The sequence below is a fragment of the Petaurus breviceps genome, unplaced genomic scaffold (assembly GCF_028583685.1).
Source record: "Petaurus breviceps papuanus isolate PSGF00001 unplaced genomic scaffold, PetGlider_PUasm1.0 90825, whole genome shotgun sequence".
NCBI classification, from domain to species: Eukaryota; Metazoa; Chordata; class Mammalia; order Diprotodontia; family Petauridae; genus Petaurus; species Petaurus breviceps.
In genome coordinates this window covers 17,936,099-17,962,563 of record NW_027187353.1, presented here as the reverse complement: position 1 = coordinate 17,962,563, position 26,465 = coordinate 17,936,099, and the positions used below count along the sequence as shown (strand labels likewise).

At 41.1% G+C, this 26,465-nt stretch overlaps 1 protein-coding gene and 1 pseudogene across 2 annotated transcripts in view; both read left to right on the top strand.

Annotated features, from left to right (window-relative positions):
• The first annotated feature begins 2,939 nt into the window (after positions 1–2,939).
• The window catches only part of ETFA (electron transfer flavoprotein subunit alpha), a 73,630-nt gene continuing 50,104 nt past the window's right edge, over positions 2,940–26,465 (top strand). For both annotated transcript variants that reach the window (XM_069071422.1, XM_069071421.1), the window contains exons 1-2: positions 2,940–3,127; positions 24,930–25,076. In XM_069071422.1, the coding sequence (XP_068927523.1) occupies positions 3,083–3,127; positions 24,930–25,076 (192 nt within the window). In that variant the 5' untranslated portion in view covers positions 2,940–3,082. The remainder of the gene's footprint in view (positions 3,128–24,929; positions 25,077–26,465) is intronic.
• Positions 3,443–12,603, top strand: LOC138148479 (UAP56-interacting factor pseudogene; annotated as a pseudogene).

Genomic DNA, 26,465 nt, shown 5'->3' with positions numbered 1-26,465 from the left:
AGTTACTCAACCCCGATTGCTTAAAAAAAAAAAAAGACTTATCTACATGTTATACTCTGAGGGAAGCAAATGAAAAATGCAACATGGAGGGGTTTGAACGATGGAGCAGGGTCAATGAGGAAACTGAAGGGCAAAGGTAAGGACAAGAACCTCTACTCTGAGATTAGCGGGAGGGTGGAAAGAACAGCATCTACTGAAACGTCCAGGTATCATAATATTGCAAGTTTAGAGCTGGAAGGGGTCTTGGAGAACACATATTTTACTCCACTTGTAGGGAGTAAAAAAAAAAAACCATCCCCCAAAGGCCACAGAGGGAATGGATCAGTCATAAAGGTGAGACTTAGCAGAGCGTGACTTGAACTTAGGTCTTTTGCCTCCAAGTCCAGTATTTCTTTTGCTAACACATTACCTCTCATGTAAAATTGAATGACAAGGGAGGGTCTCTTTCAGTCAAGGATGCACTTCCAATTCGACAAGCATCGATTAAGCTCCTATGGAGTACAACGTTTAGAGACAGGCCCGAAATAAAACAGAAAGGAGGTTAGATTGCGTTCGGAAATTGCAAAGTTCCTTTAACGACTTTTTAAATGCCAATAATCTATGAGTGTTGTTGGATAGATTTGAGTCATAGAACGCTATCCTCTGAAAAATTAAATAGGAGTATAATGGGGCTTGAATTGAAAATGAGCTTATAGGGCCAGCTCTGGGATCATGCACAGAGTTGCCCTATCTGCTTCTGACTGACCACACAGGCCCTCTGGGAATGACTAAGCAATCTCCTTATTGGCTGCTGAGCCATAAGAGCCAGATCTTTAAAAGGGGGTGACCCTGCCTTCAGCGCTCTCTTCTCTTCCTGTGTCTGGTATATCTGATCAGAGAGGTTGGGGGTAGGGAGAAAGTGGCCTTTTTTCCTACTCTGGAATACATAACAAACTGCAACCACATGGCAGCTAAAGCCAACGCTCGCCTGGGCAACTCTGAGCCTGAGTTTGGGGCTGTCTCTTATTTATCTGTTCCAGTCTCAGGTGACTGGGCATCAGTTCCAAGATGGACCTGTCCAGGCTGGTAGGCTAGCCTGATTTCCAAAAACATGAACTGAGTAAAATACCTAAAGAATAGTCCTAAAAACTGCTTCATATTTAGATGGTTTTAAGTCTTACCCTCTTGGCAGAATGTAACAATTGTTTTTAAGTCTTTCTGTTAAAGTTTGTTTTGTGCTTAGCATTTCTTTGCATGGTAGGAAATAAATACCTGTCCCATACCTCATTCAAGTTGCTCATGGAATACCTTTTCCTTCTCCCTTTTGGAAGACCCTAGTTTGAACCAACCCATAAGCCTCAAGCAATCTGTCTGAGGCTCTAGAATCGGGGATATAATGCCCACTGTCACTCAGCTAGTCTCAGTGATCCAGTTTGAACCAGGCTTCCCTTGACTTCAAGGCCCCAAGGCCAAGCAGGGTCAAGTGAAGCTGAATCAACAAGCATTTATCTATTGCACCTTACTACGCACCAGGTCCTGTGCCAAGCGCTGGGGATACAAAGAAAGGTTAGAAATGCTCTCAAGGAGCTGCTGGGGGAGACAACTCAGAAGCAGTGATCTACATACAAGACAAAAGGGAGATAATCTCAGAGGGTGGGCACCGCTGGCAGGGGTAAGGGGAAATCAGTCCTGAAGGAGGCCAGGAGAGAGAACATTCCAGGTGCTGGGCACAGGCTGAGCAAAGGCACAGAACAAGAAGACTGAGCGTCCAGTAGGAGGCTCAGCAGGAAGGCCCTAGTCCTGGAGGGATGGGTGTGCCCGACTAGCATCTCCAGGGGCAGGGTCAAGCCTGGCTACGGGTGACCGGGCCACGGGGCACCCAGCCCTGCGTCCTGCCCTGGACATGGACACGGGTGATTCTGGGAGGGACGTGCGCGAGGCTGAGACTTCGCGCAGCTCTGCCTCACTTAAATCCGGACAGATCTCGGGCCACGCGGGCGCCAGGGGCGGCCTCGCAGGAAGGCCGGACAGCCACGTGTGAGGGATCAGAACTCGGAGGCGGGGGTGTCGGCCTGGCCAGGCTGGGCTGTGCTGAGGGTGGCCTGGGCCCCGGCCTCTCGTTTTCTGAAAGCCCGCGGTGACCGACCACAGCGAGCCACGCCAGGCCCTCCCTGGCCCGCCGAGCCTCGGAGCGCGGCCCTGATCGCGCCAGAGTGCCAGTCAGGGAGGGAGGAGGCTCCCCTCCAGCCCAGGAAGGAGGGAGGGACAGCGGGCGCAGGCTCCCAGCTCGGGACGGCTTCGAGGGCACGGAGACAAGGCGCCCAAAGCCGGAGAGCAGCCGGAGTGAGGCCGTGCCTTCCTCCCTGGACGCCCGGTGCCCCGCGGTCCCGGAGCGGAGGCTGCGGGGCCTCTGAGGTTGGTCTGAGCTGCTCGTTTGTTTTTATTTTTACCGCATCTTGTTCTTTGCGCTTCTCGGAATCAGCGCGGGTTCTTATGCTTTGCTGCTAGGCGCCTCGGCCCGCGCACACAAGGGCCCGGACCAGGGGGCTCGGGCCACACCGCCTTCTCCGGTCACTCCTAAGGACCCGCGGGAAAGAAAGCGCCGGGGTGTGTAGCGGACCAGGGCGGGCCCTTCCGAGGGCGCGCCAGGGACGCGCGGGCGGGGTGCGCGCGGAGCGGCCAGAAAGAGAGACCTGGGCCGCACGCTCCCGCCCCTTCCGCTTCCTGGGCCCGGGCCCGCCGGAGCAGGCGCGGCCCGCCCAAGGTCACAGTGCCCAGACGGGTCCGCGGTGCCCCTCCCTCGGGCGTAGACGTGGCCTTTGCCCTACTTCCGAGCACCTCCCACTTTCTCGGACCCCGCCTCGACTTCCGCGGCTCGCCATTGGTGGCACGGCCGCCAATGGGCTGCTCGAGAAGCCGAATTCTCGTTCGCGGCCTTCGCTTGGGGGGGCTCGCGCCGAGTGTCGCGAGAGCGGGACTGGCCCGCGACCCCGTGCGGGGCTGAGGTGTGTGAGGCCGGAGCGTAGGAGGCCGGGCCGGGGCAGGGCAGGAGCCGGAGTCGGCTGAGGAGGAAGAGAAGGAGGAGCGGCGGCGAAGAACGGCCATGTTCCGGGCGGCGGCGGCTCCCACGCGCCTGAGGCGGGCCACGGTGAGGGCAGCCGGGGCAGGGGCAGATCGGGGGAACCCCTCGTGAGGGCCCCGAGCCAGGCAGCGCGCACCTGTGAGGCGCCTGCTGTGTGCCCAGCCCGGGGCGGCCCGAGATCCCTGGGGAAGGGGTGCCAGACCCGCTGGAGCTCGGAGAGGGGCGGGGGGCTCGCAGAGTCAGGACTCGAACCCGGGCCCAGGAAGTGGGAGGCCGGCACTCAAGGTCTCTCCCTTTCCGACTCCGGGGCCCGACCCTGCACTTTAACCTCGCTTTCGCCTCCCCAATAACCTCAGCCCTTCCCCGGACCTAGTTTGCAGAATGACGACGTGCGCCCGGGCGCTCCCCTAAAGCCCCAGCTCTGAGTGCTCCGACCCCCAGGCCTTGCTGAGGAGCCCCCTCCCCCACCCGGGGACCCTTGCGTGACGTCATCTTCCCCAGCTTCTCGGTGGAAGCTACAGTTCTGATGTCCAGAAACATCCCCCAAGCGAGAGGGACCTGCGGGGGACCCCACCTCGCGGCCGGGTGCCTGCTGTACATTCGGAGGAGAGAGGCCTCCCGACCCTGTCCGGCCAGGCCGGTCCTGAGCAGGGTGGGGGAGGGGCAGGGCCGGGCCCTCTCCGGTCGTGGCACCACGTGCACTGGGTGTGCTGGGGCCGGGTCCTCACCTTGGGGAGGCTCAGGGGGCGCTTTCCGCTTACTCAGCAAGACCCCAAGGCACCACTGAAAAAACCTCCAAGCCCGTGTCCCTTCACTTAGTCTTCCTTCTGGAAGTGCCTTTTTTCCCTGAGGGTCCTTCCAGAACCCTGAGAGGTCTAGTTTAGGGAGTGTGGTAGACTTGTCCAGAAAGAGGAAGGTAAATTCTTTGTCATGTCTGCTGTGATATGTGAGTGAAAGGATCATCTAGTTCTGGCCTTTTATAGGAGAAGCTGTTTGACCATCCCCTTAAAATTTGGCCTCCAACTCTTATTCCAGCCCAACAGTGGCCTCTTCTCAGTCTTAATTCTCCTTGCCCTCTCTGCAACTCTTGGAACTGTCACTCTCTTGTCCTTAATACTCTCTTCTTGCTAGGTTTTTGGGGCACTCCTCTCTCCTGGTTCTCCGGCCTACCTGGCTGCTCATCTGTCCCCTTGCTAGATCCTCCTTCAGATCATGCTCAGTAACTGTAGGTGAGAAACCTCAGGATTCTGTCCTGGGCCCTCTTCTCCCACTGTACTACTTCCCTTGGTGATCTCAGTAGGTCTCCTGGGATTTAATTATCTTTTGCTGATGACTCTCAGATCCAAATATCCTGTGCTAACTTCTAATCTCCAGTCTCTGCCTTTCAGACATCTTGAACTGGATGTCCAGTAGACATCTTAAACCCAACATGTCCAAAATGGAACCTGTTTTCTTCCAAACTTCCTTCATTCCTGCCTTCCCTAGTACTGTTCAGGGCACCACCATCCTCCCGGTCTCTCTGGCTCACAACCTGGGAGTTATCCTGGACTGTCTGTCCCCCCAGCCCCCCACACCCAAGCTGTTTCTGCAGCCTGCAGATTTCACCTTTACAACATCCCTTGAATACACTCCCTTCTCTTCTCTGACCCTGTCCCCACCCTGGGGCAGGTTCTCTTCACCTGACGTCGGGATTTTTGAAATAGCCTTTGTGTGTTGGAGGGTCTTGCCTGAGGCAAGTGTCTCCTCCCTCCAGTCCATTCTTCCTTTCAACCATTAAAGTGAATTTCCAGCCTTGTTATTCTTCTCAGTAAATGCCAGTGGCTCCCTATCACCTCCCAGAGAAAATACAAAATGCCGTGTTTGGCATACGGAACCCCTTATATTCTAGTCCCTTCCTACCTTTCCAGTCTTAATACCTTACTTCCCAACGAATTTCTTTCTCTCTCCCCCTCCCCCCCAGGGTCACACACCTAGTGTCAAGTGTCTGAGGTCCTATTTGAACTGAGGTCCTCCTGACTCAGGTCAGTGCCGTATTCCACAAGCCACCTAGCTCCTTCTCCCAACACATATACTTCTATCCAGTGACACTGGTCTCCTGGCTTTTTTATGAATAAGACACACCATCTCTCTGGGCATCCCCCCCCCCCCCTCTCCAACTACTGATCTCCTTGTCTTCCTTTAAGTCTCAACTAAAATCCCATCTTTTACTGGAAGCCTTCTCTACTCCTTATTCTATTATCTCTCTCCATTACTTCTTATTTATAGTTTGCTTTGTGTATATTTGTTTGCTTATTGTCTCCATTAAATTGTTAACTCAGTGACTGCAGGGACTGTCTTTTGCCTCTCTTTTGTACCCCTAATGCCTAGTGTAGTGCCTGGCATATGGTAGGTGCTTAATAAATGTTTATTGCTTAATCTTATGCTGGGAATTAATGGTAGGTAAATCCAGGACTTGACCTGAGGTTCAAAGTCTCCTGCTCTTTCCATATTGTCTGAGTGGGTTTTGTGAGTAATCCTCATAAAGCCTGACTTGGTGACAAGTATCTAAAGATGGAAATTTCAGATGGACTTTGGTAAGGTTCCAGAGGAATTTGCCCTTGATTTATTTTTAAATTTGGAAGTCACACAAGGAGAATCAGCGCCCCTCCAGCCATTCAGTGCTGGTGCTTGATGAAATAAATTTGAATTACAAAGTATGAGGAAAGGAATAACCCTGCCAAAGTGAAAAAACAAAACAGGTGAGAAATCAGGACCTATTCCCTCGCCTCCACCATCTTATAGTTTAAAAAAAATCATCCTCTCTCTTACCTTTAGGACCATTGGAAGATGCCTGTTGGGTATAAACAGGCTGCAGAATGTTAACAGCGAGGAATCTATAAGTGTGTAAAAGACATGGGAAGAGAAGTGTCCTGCGTAGGAAAAGGGAGAGTTAACCCAAGTTGGATCTTGGTATCCCCAAGATACTAAAATCCTCTTATCCTGTGGGAAAAATTGGTAAGAACACAGTAGGAGAAGGTGTGCAGTCCATTGAGGAAATGCCTGAAGACAGTTGATCTCAAATCCCTATCCTTTAAATCGGTTCATTCCATTTTACCCCGAATGTAAACATGGGAAACTTTAGGTGACTCTGTTTTCCAGAAAGATTAAGAATAAGAACTGGTTTTCAAAGTTTAATCTTCTCTAATCAGAGCAGAGAATATTCTTTTTTAGGAGGAGTGTTGATAAGCTACAAAGTGTCCCTGATAGTAAGGGAACTAGATTTAACAGTTGTCCTACCAGGATCAGTTGAAGGAACTGGGGATGTTTATCCTGGAAGAAAGAATGACTTGATTGCTGTCTTTAAGTATTTGAAGGGTGACTTGTGGAACCAGGGTCAGACTTGTTCCCTTTCTTGGCTTGGTCCAGAACTGCAGAACTAGAAGCAATCAGGAAGCTGCAGAGAAACCCTTCTCATAGTGAAAGGGCTCTCTTGTTGCTGGTCTTTTATATAGGTCGTTATTGCCAAAATTGTTAGAGGTTGTAGAAGAGATTCTGTCTCACTTATTGACTGAAGTGCATGACCTTGAAGGTCCTTTTCCACCCAGAGAGCCTGGGGGATGGAAGAAGTAAATGTGCACATTGCTCAGAAGATGGCAAAAGAGGTCCAGTTCTCATCCTGGTGGCCCAGCATGTGGCACTGAGCAGAGTCTTCTCAGTTTCAGATTCCACCTGTTAACATAGACATCATTTTTTCTCTCCAGTGAAGAACCAGAGAACAGAACTGAAGGCAATAGGAAAGAGGCTGGGCTCAGTGACTATGTCACTAATCTGAATGTGAAACTTTTGGACCTGAAGGGAAGATAGCAAAGAAAGATGTTTGTGGAGGGCACGAAGCATGCTTTCAGGTCATCAGTCTGCTTCTAGGACACAGGTTTACATTAAGGGGTGTTTTGTCAGACAGAAGCTATGGAATTACTGTGGAGAAAACTGAAGGTTGGTCAGAGCCAGCAGCTGGTGGGCATTGATGGATAGCATTGAACTGTAATCCACAAGTTTTGCTTTAATCTCTTTGGAAAGAAGAATTGGAGCCAATTGGGAGCGGGGAGGCTTCTAGGAGGAAATTTATTGTATGACATGCATTTGGTAAAATGATGCTGGCTGCCAAGGTTTTAGAGGCTTCCTGTTTTTGAAATGAAGTAAATTGAGCATGTTTATGATGTTGGAAGCAATGCCATGCAGACATTTTCATGCTGGATTTCTCATCGCAATGAAAAACTGCAATATTTTATTACTAAAAAGGTAAAAGATTAAAGTTATTTAAATACAATAGAATGAATTATATAGGGGCAGCCAGGTGGTGCATTGAGTGTCAGGATGACCTGGGATCGAATCCGGGCTCTGATACTCAGCACCACACCCAGAAATAACTGGCCATGTAACCTTGAGCAAGTTACTTAACCCCAATTGCTTTAAAAAAAAAATAGAATTAATTATAGAACTTCAGCGACAGTTATTTCACCCCCTTTTGTTTTATAGATAAAAAGTATTAAGGCCCAGAGCCTTGTGACTTGCCTGAGGTCTCATTGGTAGTTAGTGCTAGGCAGAACTTTGACTAGTCCTTTCTATTTCCTCATGCTACATTCAGTTGCATTATTGTAATGAATATTTTGTTAGGTTATTAAGACAGGAAAAAGTGACTTTTAAAAATCATTTTGGGTAGAACTTAAGGGGAAAAAAGTGAAAGAAAACAGTTTATCTTTTCCTTTGTGTCCCTATTCAGTCCTTTCACAGTTCCTTAAAGAGGATAGAAGTGCATTTTCTTCTAGCTATTTTGCCAGACCCCCAAAGTATAGCTTCTAAAATTAGCAACTGAGAAAAGGCTTGTAAGGTTTTCTTACACTGTAGATGATGGGGGCTAGGATATTTGAAGAGAGACAAAAAGGAAAGTTAGTGGCCACTTACATGCACTCTCAAAATTCCATTTATAGCTAAAGTTTCTGGGTAGTTTTTTGGTCTGGAAATCTGAGAGACAAAATATGTAGGCATTTTTCTCCTTAAAATTAAGCATTCTGATCAACTATGATAGACTTAGCTCTTCTCAGCAATACAGTGATCCAAGACAATTCCAGAAGACTCAAGATGGAAAATGCTATCCATATCCAGAGAAGGAACTATGGAGTCTGAATGCAGATCGAAGCATGCTATTTTCACTTTTCTTGTTTGTTTTTTTCTCATGGTTTTTCCATTTTCTGATTGTTTCACAACATGACTAATATGGAAATAGGTTTAACATGATTGTACATGTATAACCTATATCAGAATGTTTGCTGTCGTGGGGAGGGGAGAAGGGAGGGAGGGTGAAAAATATGGAACTCAAAATCTTATAAAAATGAATATTGAAAACTATCTTTACATGGAATTGGAAAAAAATACTATTAAGTAGAAAAAAACCATACCATAGGAAACTTAAAAATTTTTTTTAAATTTAGCCTTTCCCATAACATTTTCATTGCTTAGAGACATTTGTCCCTTTCCCTTGTTTGACTTGGCAATGTGGTTGCTTCTGTGTATCTCTCTTTATTTCATAGTGCTGTGGAGCTGGAAGTGACCTTAGAAACGTTGAACGCCATCCTATGATTTCATAGAGAAGGAAATTGAGGCTGAGTAGTCAGGTGACTTGTTCAAAGTCAACTAATTATCTGCAGAGCTGAGGTCTTCTGATTTTAGTTCAAGTCAGCAAGCATTTATTAAATGCCTTCTTGCTATGTGCCTGGCACTGTGCTAAATGCTCTGGCAGTTCTAGCTGTGTGGACAATGGATTCTAGGGGAGAGCCTTGAGTCAGGGAGCCTGCAGTAGTATAGGAGGGCCTATATGAGGCTGGTGGCTCTGTGAGTAGCAAGAAGGGGACAGATGCAAGAGATGAAAGTGGACATACGTTTTTGATAGAGCATTCTACCTTTGAAAGGCCCCCTCCCCCCAGTCAGTTCTGATATTGGAGGGTCTTAAGGCCCCTTCCATCTCATATTTTGTGATTCTAGGGTGTCTCCCCAAAAAGAAAATCTCCTCAGTAATCTCTGTTAAATACTTAGTATACCACGCAGCTCATGGACACTTGTTCATTCATTTTACATGGCAAACATTTAAAAAGATGTTTTTGTATATTCTTTCAATAATTGGGTGATAAGCGAAAGGCATTGAGTAAGCCACAGTGATAATAACTGACATTTATTTAGTACTTTGAAGTTCCTTAACAATAAACATATAAAAAGTAAGTGGCACAGATACTTGCTATCCTCATTTTACAGATAAGTAACTGAAGCTGTTGAGTAACTTGCTTAGAGCTGCAAAACTAATAAGGATCTTAGGTGGAATTTGAACCCAGGTCTCTGACTCTAAGTCTAGTACTTTATTTAATATACCAAGCTGCCTCTCAAAAGTGATTGAGTTTGGGTTCTTGTGTTCAGCTGGCTCAAAATCCAGTAAAGCTGCCTGAGTTTTGTAAGTATATGAGCCTAGTATGTAATTGGAAAAAAACAAAATAAAATAACACAGCTTAGTGTAGTGGAGCATTAGATTGGAAAATAGACCTGGGTTCTAGCCACTGCTTTTCAATTTGCTGATGGGGGGGAGTATTTTCATTTTAAAAGGATGATTTTCGACTTTATTATCTATCTGGCCCCTCCCAGCTCTGTCATTCTAAGAGGCTAATAACATTTTTTAAATAACAGGTTTTTTTTTTTTTGGATAAAATCGTTTGATTACAAACTTCATCCCCTTCAAAAATACAGATCTTCAGAAAGAGGCAAAAAGTATAAGACCATAAACTTCCACCATTTAAAGTTCAATGAAAACTGGTCAGTTATAGAATAAGAGGGCAAAGTAGAAATTGAAAGAATCCAATCAATCATCTGTTGAAGGAGATCCCAAAATGAAAACTCCCAGGAATATTATGATCAAATTTCAGAGCTTCTCCTTTTCAAGGAGAAAATACTGTAAACAGCCCCAAAGACAATTCAAATCCCACGAAACTCCAGTCAAGATCAACTAAGATTTAGTAGCCACCATGATAAAGGAGTGGAGGGTTTGGGATTATATTCTGGAAAATAAAGGAATTAAGATTACAAACAGTAATTAGCCTAGAAAGTTGGTATAATCCTGCAAGGGAAAAATAAAAATTTAATTAAATAGATTTCAAGCATTCTTGATGGAAAGACTAGAGCTGAATGGGAAATTTGACATTCAGACACAAGATTCAAGAAAAGCATAAAAAGCAAACATGAAAAAGAAATGATAAGAGACTTAATAAGGTTAAACTGTTTACATTCCTATATGGGAAGATGATACTAGTAACTTAAGAACTTTATCATTAGAGCAGTTAGAAGAAGTCCACTAAAAGGGTATAGTTCTGAGTCCATGTTGGGAGGATCTCAAATAATGCAAAGGTGAGAAAGGGATGCACTGGGAGAACAGAAGTAAGGGGAAATGGGGAAAGCCATCTCACCTAAAGGCCCATAAGGAAGAGTTTTTATAATGGGGGCGGGGCTGTGCTTGAATCTCACATCCGAATTGGTTCTGAGAGGGACAAATGTTACATACACACACATTGAAATTTATCTTGGTCAACAGGGAAATTGGAGGGGAAGATGGTAAGAGGGAGGGTAGATTAAGGGAGTCGGCGATCAAAAATTAAATAGATTTTAAAGGGACAGGTTAAGAAAAAAAGCACAAATAGAAGAGATTAGGTTGAAGGGAAATATATTTAGCTGTTTTAACTGATTGTGTTTGGAGTGAACTCCCCCATAAAAGGGAATTGGATAGCAGAATTAAATAGAAACCACAATTGGACAATATGTTTATAAGAGATATACCTGAAACAGACACACAGAATTAAAGCAGGGAGTTGAAGCAGACTATTATGCTTCAGCTAAAGTAAGAAAGACGGGTAGCAATCATGATTTTAGACAAAGCAAAAGCAAAAGTTAGGAGATTATCTGAGAAACTACATTTTGTTAAAAGGTACCACAGATAGCCAAGTAATATACTGAACATATGCATCAAATGGAATAGCATCTAAAAATTAATTGAATAGATAGAATCATATTAAATAAAAATACAATTGAAATTGCATAATAGTGGGAGACCTTGTACCCCTTTCTGACCTAGATAAATCTAGGCATAAAATAAGAAAGTTGTTGAGGTGAGTAGGATTTTGGAAAAGTTAGATGTGGTAGATCCCTGGAGACTATTGAATGGGAATAGAAAAGAGTACTTTTTTTTTTCTGAGCTGTACATGAACCATTAGGGTATAAAGACCTCAGAATGCAGAATAGCAGAAATATTAAATGTGTACTTTTTGAGCCATAGTGCTGGAAAGGTTACATTCAGTAAAGAGCCTTGGAAACAACTTAAAAGTTAATTGTAAACTAAGTAATTTACCACTAAAGAATGAGTGAGTTAATGTCTGCTTCTGCATTACTTGTTTCACTCGGTGGCAGGTGGCCACCTCAAGATGCAGACCTTCGCTAGTGGCAAGTTCTAGTGAATCTTGATTCGATTCTTCAATCGATAAATGAGTTTAGCATTGGGATGGCAGCTGAAAGACCAACAGCCATGAAAACTTTGATTAGATTGGTATGTCTTTGGATATCAAGTTGAATAGAAAGGAAGAAAGAAAGAATTTTCAAAATTGAACAGAAAACTTAAATATATTGTTGTCTGACAATTCAGGATGAGAAAAACCCAGTTGGGGACTACAGCAGCGGACTGTTTTTGGTTAAAAAAAAATCAATTGAGGCACAGAGGAAGAAGGGCCCTAGAAAAAGACATTCTTTATGTAGTTATCACTGACCTAGTAGCTTAGAAAGCAAATGGGGTTTGTAAAGTAATCAGCCCTATCAGTTAACCACCTTTAAGTGAGAAGAATATACAACAATATTATCTAATGTTAAAAAGAAGACAAGTCTTCAGGGGCAAAATGAAACCAATCCCAATTCCCAGGAGGCCTAACCAGTTAAGCAGAAGAAATAACGTTCCAGTCAATTTCACAAGGAGTGGGACTAAATTAAATCGTCCAAAAGACACTGCAACCCTTCCTTTTAGAAGAGGCCTAAAGGTGCACCTGGGACAACTCTTAGGCAAACCAATGGCAAAGAGAACTCAATGGTAAGCCTATCACAAATGGAGGAATTTTTATTGTATCCATCAGTAGTCCTAGGAGCATTTTATCCTCCAGTAGCTTGGAGGCCCTGATTAACTTATACTCCTATACCATCCTTTCTGGTGGAAAGGAATCACTCCGAAGAGAAGATTCCTAAAGATACTCTGTTACAATTTGACAATAAGCAGTGCGGGAAAACACATTGGGATGACTGAGTGTTTTAGAATCCTGAAGGAATAAAGAATTGCTTTCATTTAGAACAGAGGAAGCCACTTTGTGACTTTAGCATTGATCTGTCAAAGGGACATTGATTGAAAAGTATATCCTAGAAATTCAATGGAACTTTATTTCAGTACTCAGAAATCTAACTCTTACTGCTTTTACTTAGGAATAGTATTTTTTTTTTTAAATAATGTATGAAGTTATCCCCTGAGATAACCCTCAGGGAAATCTTGGATCTATTCTTAAAGGAGTCCTTTTTGATCTGACAGAAAATTCTACATGGACTTAATTGGATGATAAAGGGGTACCATTCTGCAACAGATCTGTGGAAGCTAATTGTTTTTGTGATAGTGATATTTGATATCTTTTATTTCATCTTTCCATTCAGATTGCTTAGGCATGTCCATAGTAAATCTCTTGAAAGAGTTGAATCTATAGCAGTCTGTTTCTCATTGGTATTTGACATGAAATGAATGTCTTTAACAGGGTTACAAAAAATTTCACCCAGAAATTCAGAATTTCAGTGTTTGCATGTGTGTACGTGAAACTTAGTATTTTTCCCCTCAGTGAAGGCTTTTTTAGGCGATAGGACTATAAACAGAAGGCATATTTCCCAGTAAAACCCTTTTGCTTTTTTAATAATAAGCCTGTAGTGACTATTTTAGCAACAAATTTGACTCTTGGCATTAGTCTCAGTGTGTTTAAAGCCTGTAAATTAATGTTTGCATAATTACCTAGAATGACGGGGAGAATATCAACTGTAAAAATCTCAGTTTTTATCAAATAAAGGAAATGAAAATAGTTCAAGAAATGACTAGTTGAAGAGATAGATGACAAGACTTGAAACTTCACATCTAGGGGTCATAGATATCGTCTAAAATCACAACAGACCTGAGACTTGTACCCATGACCAGGTATTCAACTCATAGTTTAAAACAATTGGCATAAATTGAATCTACTTTGTTAGAAACAGCAGTAAAGTTGACATCTTTAAAATACTGAGCTCCTTCAGCTGGGATGTTAAATTTTACAGCATTAAACACTGGAAAAAATTGTTGAAGTGATCTCTTAAAAGAACAGCTCTGTAAACTTGAAATTGTCAAATAGAAAAAAAATGAAGATATTAAATAGGGGGTGAGTTGTAAACTTGTTTTATACTTATGACCAACTTCATAATAATAAAGGGATGTCCAGACACGTGCAGAGAGAAATGGTAATTTGATTTGGGTTTGGGGGGTTCTGTTGTGCTGAGTGTGCTTGAAGGAGCTTTATGTACTTGGGTAGCATGAGTGGTATAATGCCAAAACACAGGAACATTTGATCTACAGGTCTTTTATTTATTTATCTATTCATTCATTCATTCATTCATTTATTTTTTGCCTTTTGAAGGGCAATTGGGGTTAAGTAACTTGCCCAAGGTTACACAGCTAGTTTTTTGTGTTAAGTGTCTGAGGCCGCATCCAAACTCATGTCCTCCTGACTCTGGGGCCGGCACTTTACTCACTGCGCCACCTAGCTGCCCCAGGTCTTTTCATTTCTAAACCTGACTTTTTTGATGTGCTATGTCATTAAAAGTCAAATGGGTAGGGAGTTTAGATCACATTAAGACTTTATTTTATGCTCTAATAGAGACCAGGGACCCATTTCAAATCATTTTCATAGATAGTGCTTATAGTCAGTCCAAGAATAAGGGGTTTAAACTGAGATAGTCCAGATTGAGATGATTAAAAAAAAATAACCAAAATTTGAGTACAAGTTCACTGCCATAGTCTTTTTGTGGAAAAGTTTGAAAGAAAGTAAAAATTATTTATATTCTTCTATTGTATTAGTCTTGGAAAGGATATTAAAAAAGTAATAGAAGGAGATAATTTTATTTTGAAGTCCCTTATTATTGACATTAAGTACATTCAGCAACAGGACTGGTTTTGGTTTCTCAAACTTTTTGTCTTAATGCTTTCAAAACATTATTCAACCTAAAGTTTTCTTTTTAAAAATACTTATTTGCATTTCCACAACTAAGTTGAAATTCTTGAATATTGACTTTTAATAAACATAGAAAATGGTCAGTTTTGTTAAGGGAAAAAAAGCCCCCCTTTTGGAGTATTAGTCGTCCTGTTTTATTGTATACAATTTCTGTGTTCCAGGATGCAACATAAAAATTCTTTTTTCTTCAAGATCAATGCAAAACATTGGTACCATGCATCATGAAAAGGAAGTTTATATTTAATGAGAGGGTATTTTGCATTGTACCTTTTGATATTTTGGGGAAAAGTTATATTTGGAACTATTCTGACAGACTGTTAATTTTTAATGTTGCAAATTTAAAAAAAAATGAGTGGGTCAAAGAACAAATCATAGAAACAATTTCATTAAAATAAACATCAAGATTTGTGGGATGCAACCAAAGTAGTGCTTAGGGGAAATGTTATATTTCTAAATGCTTATATCAATAAAAGAGAGCAGATCAATTGGGCATGCTAGTAAATAAACTATAAAAAGAACAAAAAATCCCAATTAAAGATCAAAATTGTAATCATGAAAATCAAAGAAGAGATTAATAAAACTGAAAGTAAAAAAAACAAAAAAACCATTTACTGACAAAATTAGCCTTTTTTGCAAAAAAAAAAAATTGAAAATCTTCATTTGTGTTTATTTTATTTTATTTTTTTTTATTTTTAAGCAATCAGGGTTAAGTAACTTGCTCAAGGTTACACGGCCAGTTATTTCTGGGTGTGGTGCTGAGTGTCTGAGCCCGGGATTCGGTCTCCAGGTCATCCCGACACTGGAGCCGGTGCTTTTACTCGCTGAGCCACCTGGCCACCCCTAAGCAATTGAGGTTAAGTAACTTGCTCAAGGTTACATGGCCAGGTGTTTCTGGGTGGGTGCTAAGTGTCTGAGCCTGGGATTCGATCTCCAGGTCATCCCGACACTGGAGCTGGTGCTCTTACTTGCTATGCTACCTGGCCACCCCTTCATTTGTTTTTAAAAAGAAAGAACACCAAATTATATGTCCAGAATGAAAAGGTTGAATATACCATCAATGAAGATGAAATTAAAGCAGTTATTGGGAGGTAATTTGCCCCATTACATGTCAGTAACACTGACAGTCTAAATGAAATGGATATTTACAAAAACATAAACTGCCTAGATTATCAGAAGAGGAAATAGAATTTATAAATAACCATATCTTAGAAAAAGAAATCAAAGAAGCCATAAATGAGTTCCCTAGGAAAAATTCTTCAGAACCAGATGTATTTATAAGCAGCTTGTGCCAGACATTTAAAGAACAATTCCAGTACTATGTAAACTATTGAAAAAAATTGGCAAAGAAGCCCTAATAATTTTTTTCTGTGATACAAATATGTTTTTATACCAAAAACAGGGAAAGAACATTTGGGCCAATTTCCCTATTGAAAATAATGCAAAAATTTAAAATACTAGAAAGGAGATTACAGTATCACAGCAGTTATACACTAAGCAGGTTGGATTTATAGCTGGAATGCAAGACTGGTTCCATATTAGGAAAACTGTCGACATAATTTATCATAACAAATCCCACAAAATAATATATCAATAGATGCAGAAAGCTTTTGACAAAATACGACGTCCATTCATGTATGAAACTTCTTAAATATCTAAAGCTGAGAGCAAGCATTATCTTTAATGGGGAAATATTAAGACCTTTCAAATGAGATCAAGGGTGAAGAAAGGGTGCCCATCATCATCATTCAGTATTGTACTAGAAATGTTAAATACGGTGATGAGACAAGAAAAATTGAAGGGATAGGAAAAGGCAAGGAGGAAACAAACTTACTTTTTGCAGATGAGATACATTAGAGTGTTGGCCCTTGAGTCAGGAGGGCCTGTTTTCAGATCTGGCCTTGGACACTTACTACTTGTGTGACCCTGGGCAAGTCACTTAACCCTGTTTGCCTTATATCCTCATTTGTAAAATGAGTTGGAGAAAGGGCAGCTAGGTGGCGAAGTGAATAGGACCTGAGTTCAAATTCTGCCTCAGACACTTGACACACTAGCTATGTGACCTTGGGCAAGTCACTTAAACTCAATTGCGCCTTGCCTTGCCCCCTCCAAAAAAAAAAAGAGTTGGAGAAGGAAATGGCAAACCACTCCAATATCTTTGCCAAGAAAATCCAAAATGGAGTCACAAAGAGTAGGACACAACTAATCAGCAGAATGACAACAAATCTGTGATTGTATACTTGGAGAACCCTAGAGAATCAACTAAAAAACTAGGAGAAACAAATCAACTTGAGCAAAGTTTCAGGATAGAAAATAAACTCATATAAATAATTAGTATTTCCATATGTTAACAGTAAAATTCAGCAGGAAGAGATACAAATTTTGTTTGAAATAACTGAAGACTGAAAATATAAATACTTGAGAGTCTACCTGCTGAGACATACATAACTACATGAATATGCTGTAAAAATGCTTTTCACACAGATTTAAACAATTGGAGAAATATTCATTGCTCTTGGGTAGACTGAGCCAATATGATAAAAATGACAATATTACCTAAATTAATTTACTTATTCAGTGCCACAGTAAACTAAGAAAGAATTGTGTTATAGAGCTAGAAAAAATAATAAAATTCATCTGGAAGAAGAGGTCAAATCAGTGGGGGGAAAAGTAAGGGAAGGTAGCCTAGCACTACCAGATTTCGTACTATTGCAAAAGGATAATCATCGAAACAATCTGGTACTGACTAGGAAATGGAGTGGTGGATCAATGAAATAGATTAGGTACCTAATATATATATATATATATATATATATATATATTTATATATATATATATAAGTAAGTGACCACAGCAATCTAGTGTTTGATAAATCCAAAGATTCTAGCTATTGATGCAAGAACTCACTATTTGGCAAAAACTGCCAGGAAAACTGGAAGGTAGTCTGACAGAAACTAGACTTAGATCAATATCTCACACCATATATTAAGAAAAGATCAAAATTGGTACACGATTTAGGTGTAAAGGGTAACACACAGGTTCAGAGAACATGGAAAAAAGTACCTGTAAGATCTATGGATAGAAGAGTTCGTGACCAAAAAGTTAGGATCATGGGAAGTAAAATGGATGATTTTAATTACATGAAGTTAAAACTTTTTTTACAAATTTTGTACAAACAACCAAATACAGCCAAAATTAGAAGGAAAGCAAGAAACTAGGAGGAAAATTTTACACCAAGTTACTCAAATAAAGGTCTCATTTCTCAAACTGAGCCAAATATATAAAAAATAAGTCATTGTCCAATTGATAAGTGGTTGAAGGATATAAACAGCCACTTTTCAGAAGGCATCAAAACTATCATATGGAAAAATGCTCTAAATTACTAATAATTTGAGAATTATAAATTAAAAAATTCCAAGATACCACTTTTTACTCATCAGATTGGCTAATGTGACAGAAAAGGAAAATGACAAATGCTGGAGGTGACATAGAAAAATAGGAACACTAATGCATTATTGGTTAGAGGAGTGAACTGATCTAACTGTTCTGGAGGACAATTTGGAACTAGGCGCAATGGGCTATAAAACTGCATACTCTTTGATCAAGCAGTACCACTACTAGGTCTGTATCCCAAAGAGACCAAAGGAAAAGGCCCCAAGTAGATGAAGATATTTGTAGCAGCTCTTTTTATGGTGGCAAAGAATTGTAAGCCTAGGATGCCCATCAGTTGGGGAATAGCTGAGCAGGTGGTTGGTGTATGATTGTGATGGAATGCTCTTGTGCTTTAAGAAATGATGTAGAGAAGATGGTTTCAGAAAAATCTGGGAAGACTCAAATGAAATGGTGCAAAGTAAAGTGAGCAGAACCAGGAGAACATTGTACACAGTCACAACATTCTAACGGTGATCAACTGTGGAAGACTTAGCTACTCTGGTCAATACAGTAATCAAAGACAAGTCCAAAGGACTAATGATGAAAAATGCTGTCACTCTCCAGAGAGAATCGATGAACTCTGAGTGCAGATTGAAGCATGTTTTTCCCATGTATTTTCTTTTTCCCCTTTCACAACATGACTAATGTGGAATAATGTGTGACTTCGTGTGTATAATGGGTATAATATTTCTTACCTTCTCAATGGGTGGGGGAGGAGTTGAAGGGAGGGAGAGAATTTGGAACTGAAAATGAAAAAAAGTCCATGACTGACTTTTAAAAAATAATAAAATTAACACAATTTATTATTAACTTCACCTATATAGTGCTTAGGGAGTCAGCTTTGGAGTCAGGAAGACCTGGATTCAGTTCCCTACTTCGACACACATTGGCTGTGTAATCCTTGGTGAGGTATTTAATTGTTTGTTGTCCATACAACTCTATATGACTAGAAGCAGTTGCTAGTCAGCTTTGATGGAAGGGGTTTCTTTATTGGAATATCCTTTTGCCAGTGAAATTACAGGCGTGGATCACAAAACAAAAATCATAGTATCATAGATTTTCATAGGGCTTGAAGGGATCTTTGGGACCGCTGAGCCAGCCCCCTTAATTTACAGATGGAGAAACAGGCAGCTGGTGGTGCAGTGGAGAGATGCTTGGCATCAGAAAGAGCCAAGTTCAAACTATGGGACCCTGAGCAGGTCACTTCATATCTGCCTCAGTTTCCTTAGCTGTAAAAGGGAGATAACAGCACTTATCTCCTAGGGTTGTAAGGATCAAATGAAATATTAAATGTGCTTAGCACAGTGCCTTGGCACACAGTAAGTAATGCTAGCTATTGTTATTAAGAGAAGTTAAATTGATTTGCTCAGAGTCTCGTTGCTAATATGTGACAGAAAGTGATTGGAATTCACATCTTTCTAACTCTCAAGTCTATTGATCTATTCATCATACCATGCTGCCTCTCAAATTAATCAACTGAAAAAAATGATAATAGCTAACAGCATGTTAAAAGTTTACCAAGTACATTGGATCATATTTGCTGTCTCACTTAATCCCCACAACAACTCTGGGAGGTAGGTGCTGTTATTATAATGCCCATTTTACACATGAGTAAATAGGCTGAGCAAAGCTAAATGACTACTAGGTGCCCAGTGGCACACAGCTAGTAAATGTCTGACTCAGGATTTGAAGTCAGGTCTTCTTGACGTCAGATCTAGCACTCTGTCCACTCTGCTGCCTAATGCAGTGTATAGGAATAAGATAGCAACAACCCCTAAGCATTATGGAATATACTTTATCAGAAAAGACTTAACTAAGAGGTCTTCCAAGAAGTCCCTTGTTTCCTTCCAAATCTGTTTGGAGCTTTGTTATTTTGGCTTTGTTTTTCTATAGTTGTCATTGTATATATGCCATTCAGGATCTGCTGATCCATTGCTATTTGTAGAATTCAGCTAAAAACAAGCCAAGTGAGTTATTGGCAAAGGAGCTGTGAATATGTAACGACAAAATGAATTGCCTAAAGTATTTGTTTGAGATTGCACAGAAGAAACCGGTATGACAAAAGATAATGGACTTCTAACTGGGAATCTAATCCTTAATTCTATCACTAACTTGCTGTGGGATCTTGGAAATATTTAATTTTTCTAGGCCTCAGTTTCCCTGTTTATTGAAACTTTGCACTTAGAAATGCTAGTTCTAACTTGTGCCCTAGAAATTGGGAAAAACAAAAAGAAAAGCTTAATTATTCTAGAATAACTTGAAGATATATTTGTGAAGGGCCTTGATGAGCACAAAGCGCTTTTCCACATGCTGGAGATAACGCAGAGACATGATGAGAGTAGTTCACGATTTGGGGGAGTGGAGGAGGGAAAGACCCTCTTTTAGATGCAGTGCAAAAGACTGAAAGGAGACGACTAGAAATAAAGATTTTTTTCCACTTAGTCAGTGTCGTGTTTTTCTGGAAGGTTCTGATATTTTTTTTTGGAGGGGGGAGGGCAGGGCAATTGGGGTTAAGTGACTTGCCCAAGATCACATGGCTAGTAAGTGTTAAGTGTCTGAGTTCACATTTGAACTCGGGTTCTCCTGACTCCAGGGCCAGTGCCAGGGCCACTGTGCCACCTCGCTGCCCTGAGTGTTCTGATATTTAACAATGATTTGACCAAAATAAATTTTTTTTAAAAATCCCCAAGTAGCTAAGATCAGCTTACAATCAAACTGATCAGTGAAATAGACCTCACCTCAGACCATGGATTCTTTGATTAGATTTGGTTCCTTTTACACCATTTTCATAATAAAAATTTACAAGAAAGATTTTAAGTATGGGATTGTATTTTGGTCACCTGTGTTTTTAAGTTGGGGTTAAATGTTAAATCACAAGTGTTCTTTTTGTATAGATATGGTTGGCATAACATCTCAAATTCTGGTGTCCTCCCCACACTTGTTTTCTTGGCAGAGGAGAGGAGGACACATGCTCTCTTGATTTTTGGTTTTATTATTTTGTAGTTTGACCAAAATGAATTCCTGAGCCTTGGGGGAAAATTGGGGAACTATCTGTTGGCAAGTAGGTGATGATAGAGTTTTTTAGCACTTGATGGTAGACAATGTGCTTCTCTTAAAACAGTCTGTGAGGGGGATGGTGGATGCATTATTCTCATTTTATAGGTGAGAAATCATGAGGTTGTTAGAGTTTAATTAACTTGAGTTGGTAAGACTTCAAGATGGAATTCTGCCCAGGGTTCAGGTTTTAAGTTCTGCCTTCTTCGTGCTACACTGCCTCTCAAATTAACGTTTAAGTGTAGTGTTGCTGGCTATTGATGTCAGTATCCCTAATGTAAATTTAGAATTTTTCCTGAAAGACCACAATCCTGGCCCAACTTAGTCCTTGAAGAATGAGCTCAGGTATGGGGGTACTGTACCTACCTAGGGCCTGTCTGTGGTACCACTTTAAGAATTTGATGGCTCTGGAAAGGAAGGACAAATAAGAAAAAAAATGGCAGGGATTCCTAAGCAATTTAGAGAATGGGAAAGGAAGATGGGACTAGGTAGGAGCCTGGAACTGGAACTTGACTTAATACACTTACTATATATTCTAGTGACCCTTTGGTGTCTTATGTCTCAAGACTCCCCTCTTTTGGGTGGGGCAAGGAATGGCTGTTCTCCAAACTTCCTTCCTCCTGTGACTGCATACCTTTTGTGGTAGCAAATAGTTTAGAATTATTGTAAGCATGGCACAATTTCCCAGCCTCATCTCCTACCTCTCAACTCTGCTCTTAACTCATTAACCACCTGCAGTTTAGATATATTGATGGTTACATGTCTGGGCATTCTGTACCTTTTTTTTTTTTCTTTTTTGGAGGAGGAAGTCTAGGCAATTGGGGTTAAGTGATTTGCCCAAGGTTACATGGTTAGTAAGAGTTAAGTGTCTGAGGTTGGATTTGCACTCAGGTCCTCCTGACTCCAGGGCCAGTGCTCTATTCACTGTGCCACCTAGCCCGCCCCTCATTCTGCACTTTTAAAAAATATACTCTGTGTTTCTGATATACCTGGTGAGACCATGTTCTTTTGAACTGCTATGATTTTTACTGAAGGAGCTTTGTATAAGTTCCTCAGTTTGCTACTGTTAGTACAGTGTTACCCATAAATAGCAGCATTTGGACAGTATGGCCGTTAATTTGAAATGATTTGATTGGACTTAATTGGACCTCTTCTATGACACTGGTAAACACCTTAGGGGAATTTCTCTCTCTTGGTTTTATACTTAATGTCAGTACTCAGTGGATCTTTGGAAAGTTCTCAGTGTTTCATTGGCCACAATTGGGGATCTTATGTGATATCAACATATAGGGAGAGAAAACAACAAGACATACTTGTTGGGAAAACCATTAGGTAGTCAGACTTTAAGTGATTGAAGTATATACTTTTTTACAATCATGCTAATATTTTGTGTTGAGCAACCCCTTAAACAGTATTCGAGTCTCTTTGGAAATTCTAAAACTTGCAAATTCTTCAGGAGTAAGATCCAGTTTATCCAATGGCAAGATAATAAATTATGGCAAAAATGGGCCTGTTGCCACCAAATCATGGATTTATCCTTCACATGGTGACTAAAGTCTCATAACTTTTATGGCAAATTATGTATGAAACATAATCAAAAGTATAGTGTCTGATCTAATAGCATATAAATAGTTTGTTACTGGCAGTTTAGATGAACTGATCTTTAAATCATGAATCATACCTTGGGGGCTTAAATATATAAATTAAATACCAAGTGCTTTACAAGATTCCATGCTGTTCTGATCAAGATCAATAATGCCATGTAATTGTATTTGTGATCCTAGCATAGTCAGTAGATTGGGATTTGGGCTAGTTTTGATGCCCTTTCCCCCAAACCTCCCTTATTTTTTATTGTATCAAATTTACCTCTTACATGTTGGCAAATGTATTCCTTAACTGCTATTTAAACTTATAACCTCATAGACCCATCACTGCTTAGTCATTCACTTACACCATTTCAGTAACTGTTCATCTTCTGGGAAACCGTATGTGATCACTGTGGCCATATGAGCACAGGATCATGCACCACAAGGTGCAGCAGTGTCTCTCTCACTCAGCATCACTTGGTGCCTCCAGGGTTTTACTTGAGATCTGTGCTAGCCTTGTTCCAGACTATATTTCCTGACTAGAACTGCATTGACACAAATAAATGTCTGAAAGGATAGTTGGAGGATGAATTTTTAAAAAATGTTTCAGCAGTTTCTGGATGTTTGGTACTTTGGTAGATACTTTCATTGGTATGGGGACTTCTTCGTTGAGTACATATCACAAGCCTTCCATGTCTTTTCATTCTTTGTGATTATTAAACATGTTTTTTTTCCATAAATCTTCTGCCTAAGACCTTCCCTTGTCCCTTTCTATCTTGGAGTAGAGGAATTGCCTGTGTACCGTTGGGGCCGTCTTGTCTGCTACATCTCCTCACTAGGTGGTCTGCTCTCCTTTTCCAGTAGTGTAACTCTTCAGTTATTTTCTCCACTGCTGCTTGTGTGTTGTTTACAATTGATCACATGAGTCCCCATAAAAACTTCAAAAAAATAGAAAAGATAATGGACATAAATCCCTACCAGAACAAAGTGACAGAAAAGACATTAGGAATTGCCAGTTCCAGTGGCTGCTTTCTCTTTTTCATTAGGAACCCACAGAAATTCTTCCTTGACTAAGACTGCTATTGGAATACTTAGACACCTGCGTATGTGGCACTGTCAGTACTTCATTCCTGGTTTTAGGAATTTTCACACTGGATACTTAGTTGTAATAACAGAAGTGCATTGGAACAGGTGGCCCTAGTCAGCTCTTACCTGTGCATTGGAACAGGCGTCCCTAGTCAGCTCTTCAAAGAGATGGTCAAGATCAGTTAGGACCTACAGTTGGCATTGATTTTACTGAACATGATTCATTTCATGAAACAGACCCAAAACCAGTCCCTTGGATTCTCTGAATAGACCTTTTTAAAGCTCTGTGGGTGGCAGAATGGAAATATTACAGCATTTGGTCCATTCTCTCTTTAGCTAGACTGCTCTATCCATATAGACTATGGCATATATAGTATTCCCACAATCAGGAAGAAATTAATGGAAAAACAGTTATAAAATAATGTGTGAATTTTTAAAGCAGTAAAATCCAATATGGCATTTATTAGGGCATTTTAAGCCAAATATGTAGAGATTTTAGTGATAGAATGGTAATAAAGATAAAAGTGGAGGATTAAGCAGTCTTCCTTTTCCTAGGGTCCCAGGTTCATAGGATTTAGAAATGGGAATTTCGTTGAAGCTGCCCCTCTCTTTACAGAGCTGAAAATAGGCACAGGGAAATGTGACTTGCCCCAGGCCATACAACTTGGAATGATTTGAGGCTGGCTGTGGATGCTAAGGATAGTATTATTCTAAGAAGGGATCCATAGTATTCTCAAGAGCAAATGTCCAAGGGATCCAAGACACCAAAAAGGTCCTGGACTCCCCTGCCCTATGTTGTTAGTGTTCAGATGGGTAAATAGAGTAATCTCCGTCTTCATAAGAGATACCTCATAAGTGCTTGTTAAACTGAAGACCAGTCTGGAGGCAATGACTTAACTTATACAGTGCTTTGCTGTTTAAAAACCACATTGTACAGAGGCACACATGCATGCATACATGAGCATTCTACACATAGGCACACCGGCATCCATTGTGTATACCCTGCATTCATGCACACACCACATACATGCACAACAGGTACGCCCTCTACACATATGCTTTCATACATGCACCCCAGACACACTACATACATGCACACACATTGCTTATACACATATACATTCTACATACATGCACACACTCTACACATACATGTACCCCACACAGTATTCCATATGCATATGTATACAGTCTGTACACATACATCTGCATACACATACATAGATTCTATATGTACATCTTCTGCATAAATGTATACTCATAAATTTTTGTATTTTGCACATTAGGAAAAGTTTTCTTCAGGGTTTAGTATTTAGTGGGAGAATCATTAAGGTACCCTAACCTTGTTTTTCTATTTTTCTCCCATTTTAGGCCTCATTGCTACGATTTCAGAGTACCCTAGTAATAGCTGAGCACACGAATGATACGCTTGCACCCATTACATTAAATGCTGTTACTGCAGCCACACAGCTGGGCGGGGAAGTGTCCTGTTTAATAGCTGGAACCAAATGTGACAAGGTGAGAAACTTTTAAAATCCTCCAGAGCAAGTGGCTTCTTTATTCAGAGGCAGAACATGTCCTGAGGAGGGGGTGAGGGCCACCAAGAATGATGCTGATGGAATGGCTAGTGCCCAAACTATCAATACTGGTGTAAATGAGGAAGAGACTAGGGGATGCTGTCATTGAGTGCTTTTTCTTCTTACGGGAAGATAGAATGGATTGGTTGTACTCATCACTGTTTGTCAGGCTTTCCAGGTAAAGAATTAGAGCAATAATTGACTCCTTACAAGCCAGTCCTTTAGGATTGGTGGGTAATTGTTTGGTGATTGTTTTGGAATGGTCTCTTTGTACAGAGAACTGGGTTTGTTAATTGTAATCAGTATAAAGAGAGGAATTCCATTGATTTGAGTGCTTCTTTTGCTGAAACAATCAAGGAATAGTCATCTCCAGTGTAATTCATTTAAATGTGCTGTAATGGCTTCTCTGGAAGGCTTGCCCACTGGAACCTTATTTAAGTGGCCTTCCAGGTCTGTGTCAGAGTATGAGGCAACAGCCTTGCTCACTGCTGGCCGCCATCCACTCTGGTGGTTTACACTTGGTGACTTGAAATCCACTCTCTAGGCAGAACAGAATGAGTAGCTGAGAGCTGTGAGCACAGAGTATGGAGAGGTCATGTTATTCTTTGGAAGGTTAAAAAAAATGGAAGAGGAGACCAAATATGGCCCAGCCCCATGCTGAACTGACTCCATAGTCTTGTAAAGTGTGTCTTAAATATTCCTCCAACATTTCTAGCCCAATTATTGATGGAATTGGATCCCCATTCAGAGAATGGACTGTTGCTTGATGCAAATGCTTTTTTTTTCCCTAGACACTAGACTTGTCTTCGAAGTCGTAAGTGACAGTGGAAAGGCCACAGGTCTGGCTCTGCCACTTGCTACACGTGTGACTGTGGACAGATCACTTAAACTCACTAAGTTTCAGTTTCCGACAAATTGACCTATGAGGGCCTTTCTGTCCCTAAATCTATAATTTTATGAGCTTCTAGACTATAAAGTATGAAATGAACCTTAGTGAGCATGAAACCCTTATTTGAAGGCTGAAGGAACTACTACATGATACCTTGTATAGTGGGTACTTAATAAGTGCTATTTGAACTGAAACTATAGGCTCTTTAGACTTTACCTATAGCATTAAATAAAGGTTTGTTGAATTGATGTCTTGCTCAGGATTTCACATCAAGTGGCTGGAATTTAGTACAGAGACTTGAACCTGGGCTCCTTGTGTTGGGCTCTTTCCATGACACTCTACTGATTCTCATAGACAGAGTTAATATAAGCAGTGATAGATGATCACATGATGGGCTACGTTTTCTGCTTTGTCAGCTTGGGGAGATAGAATGACTGGCTT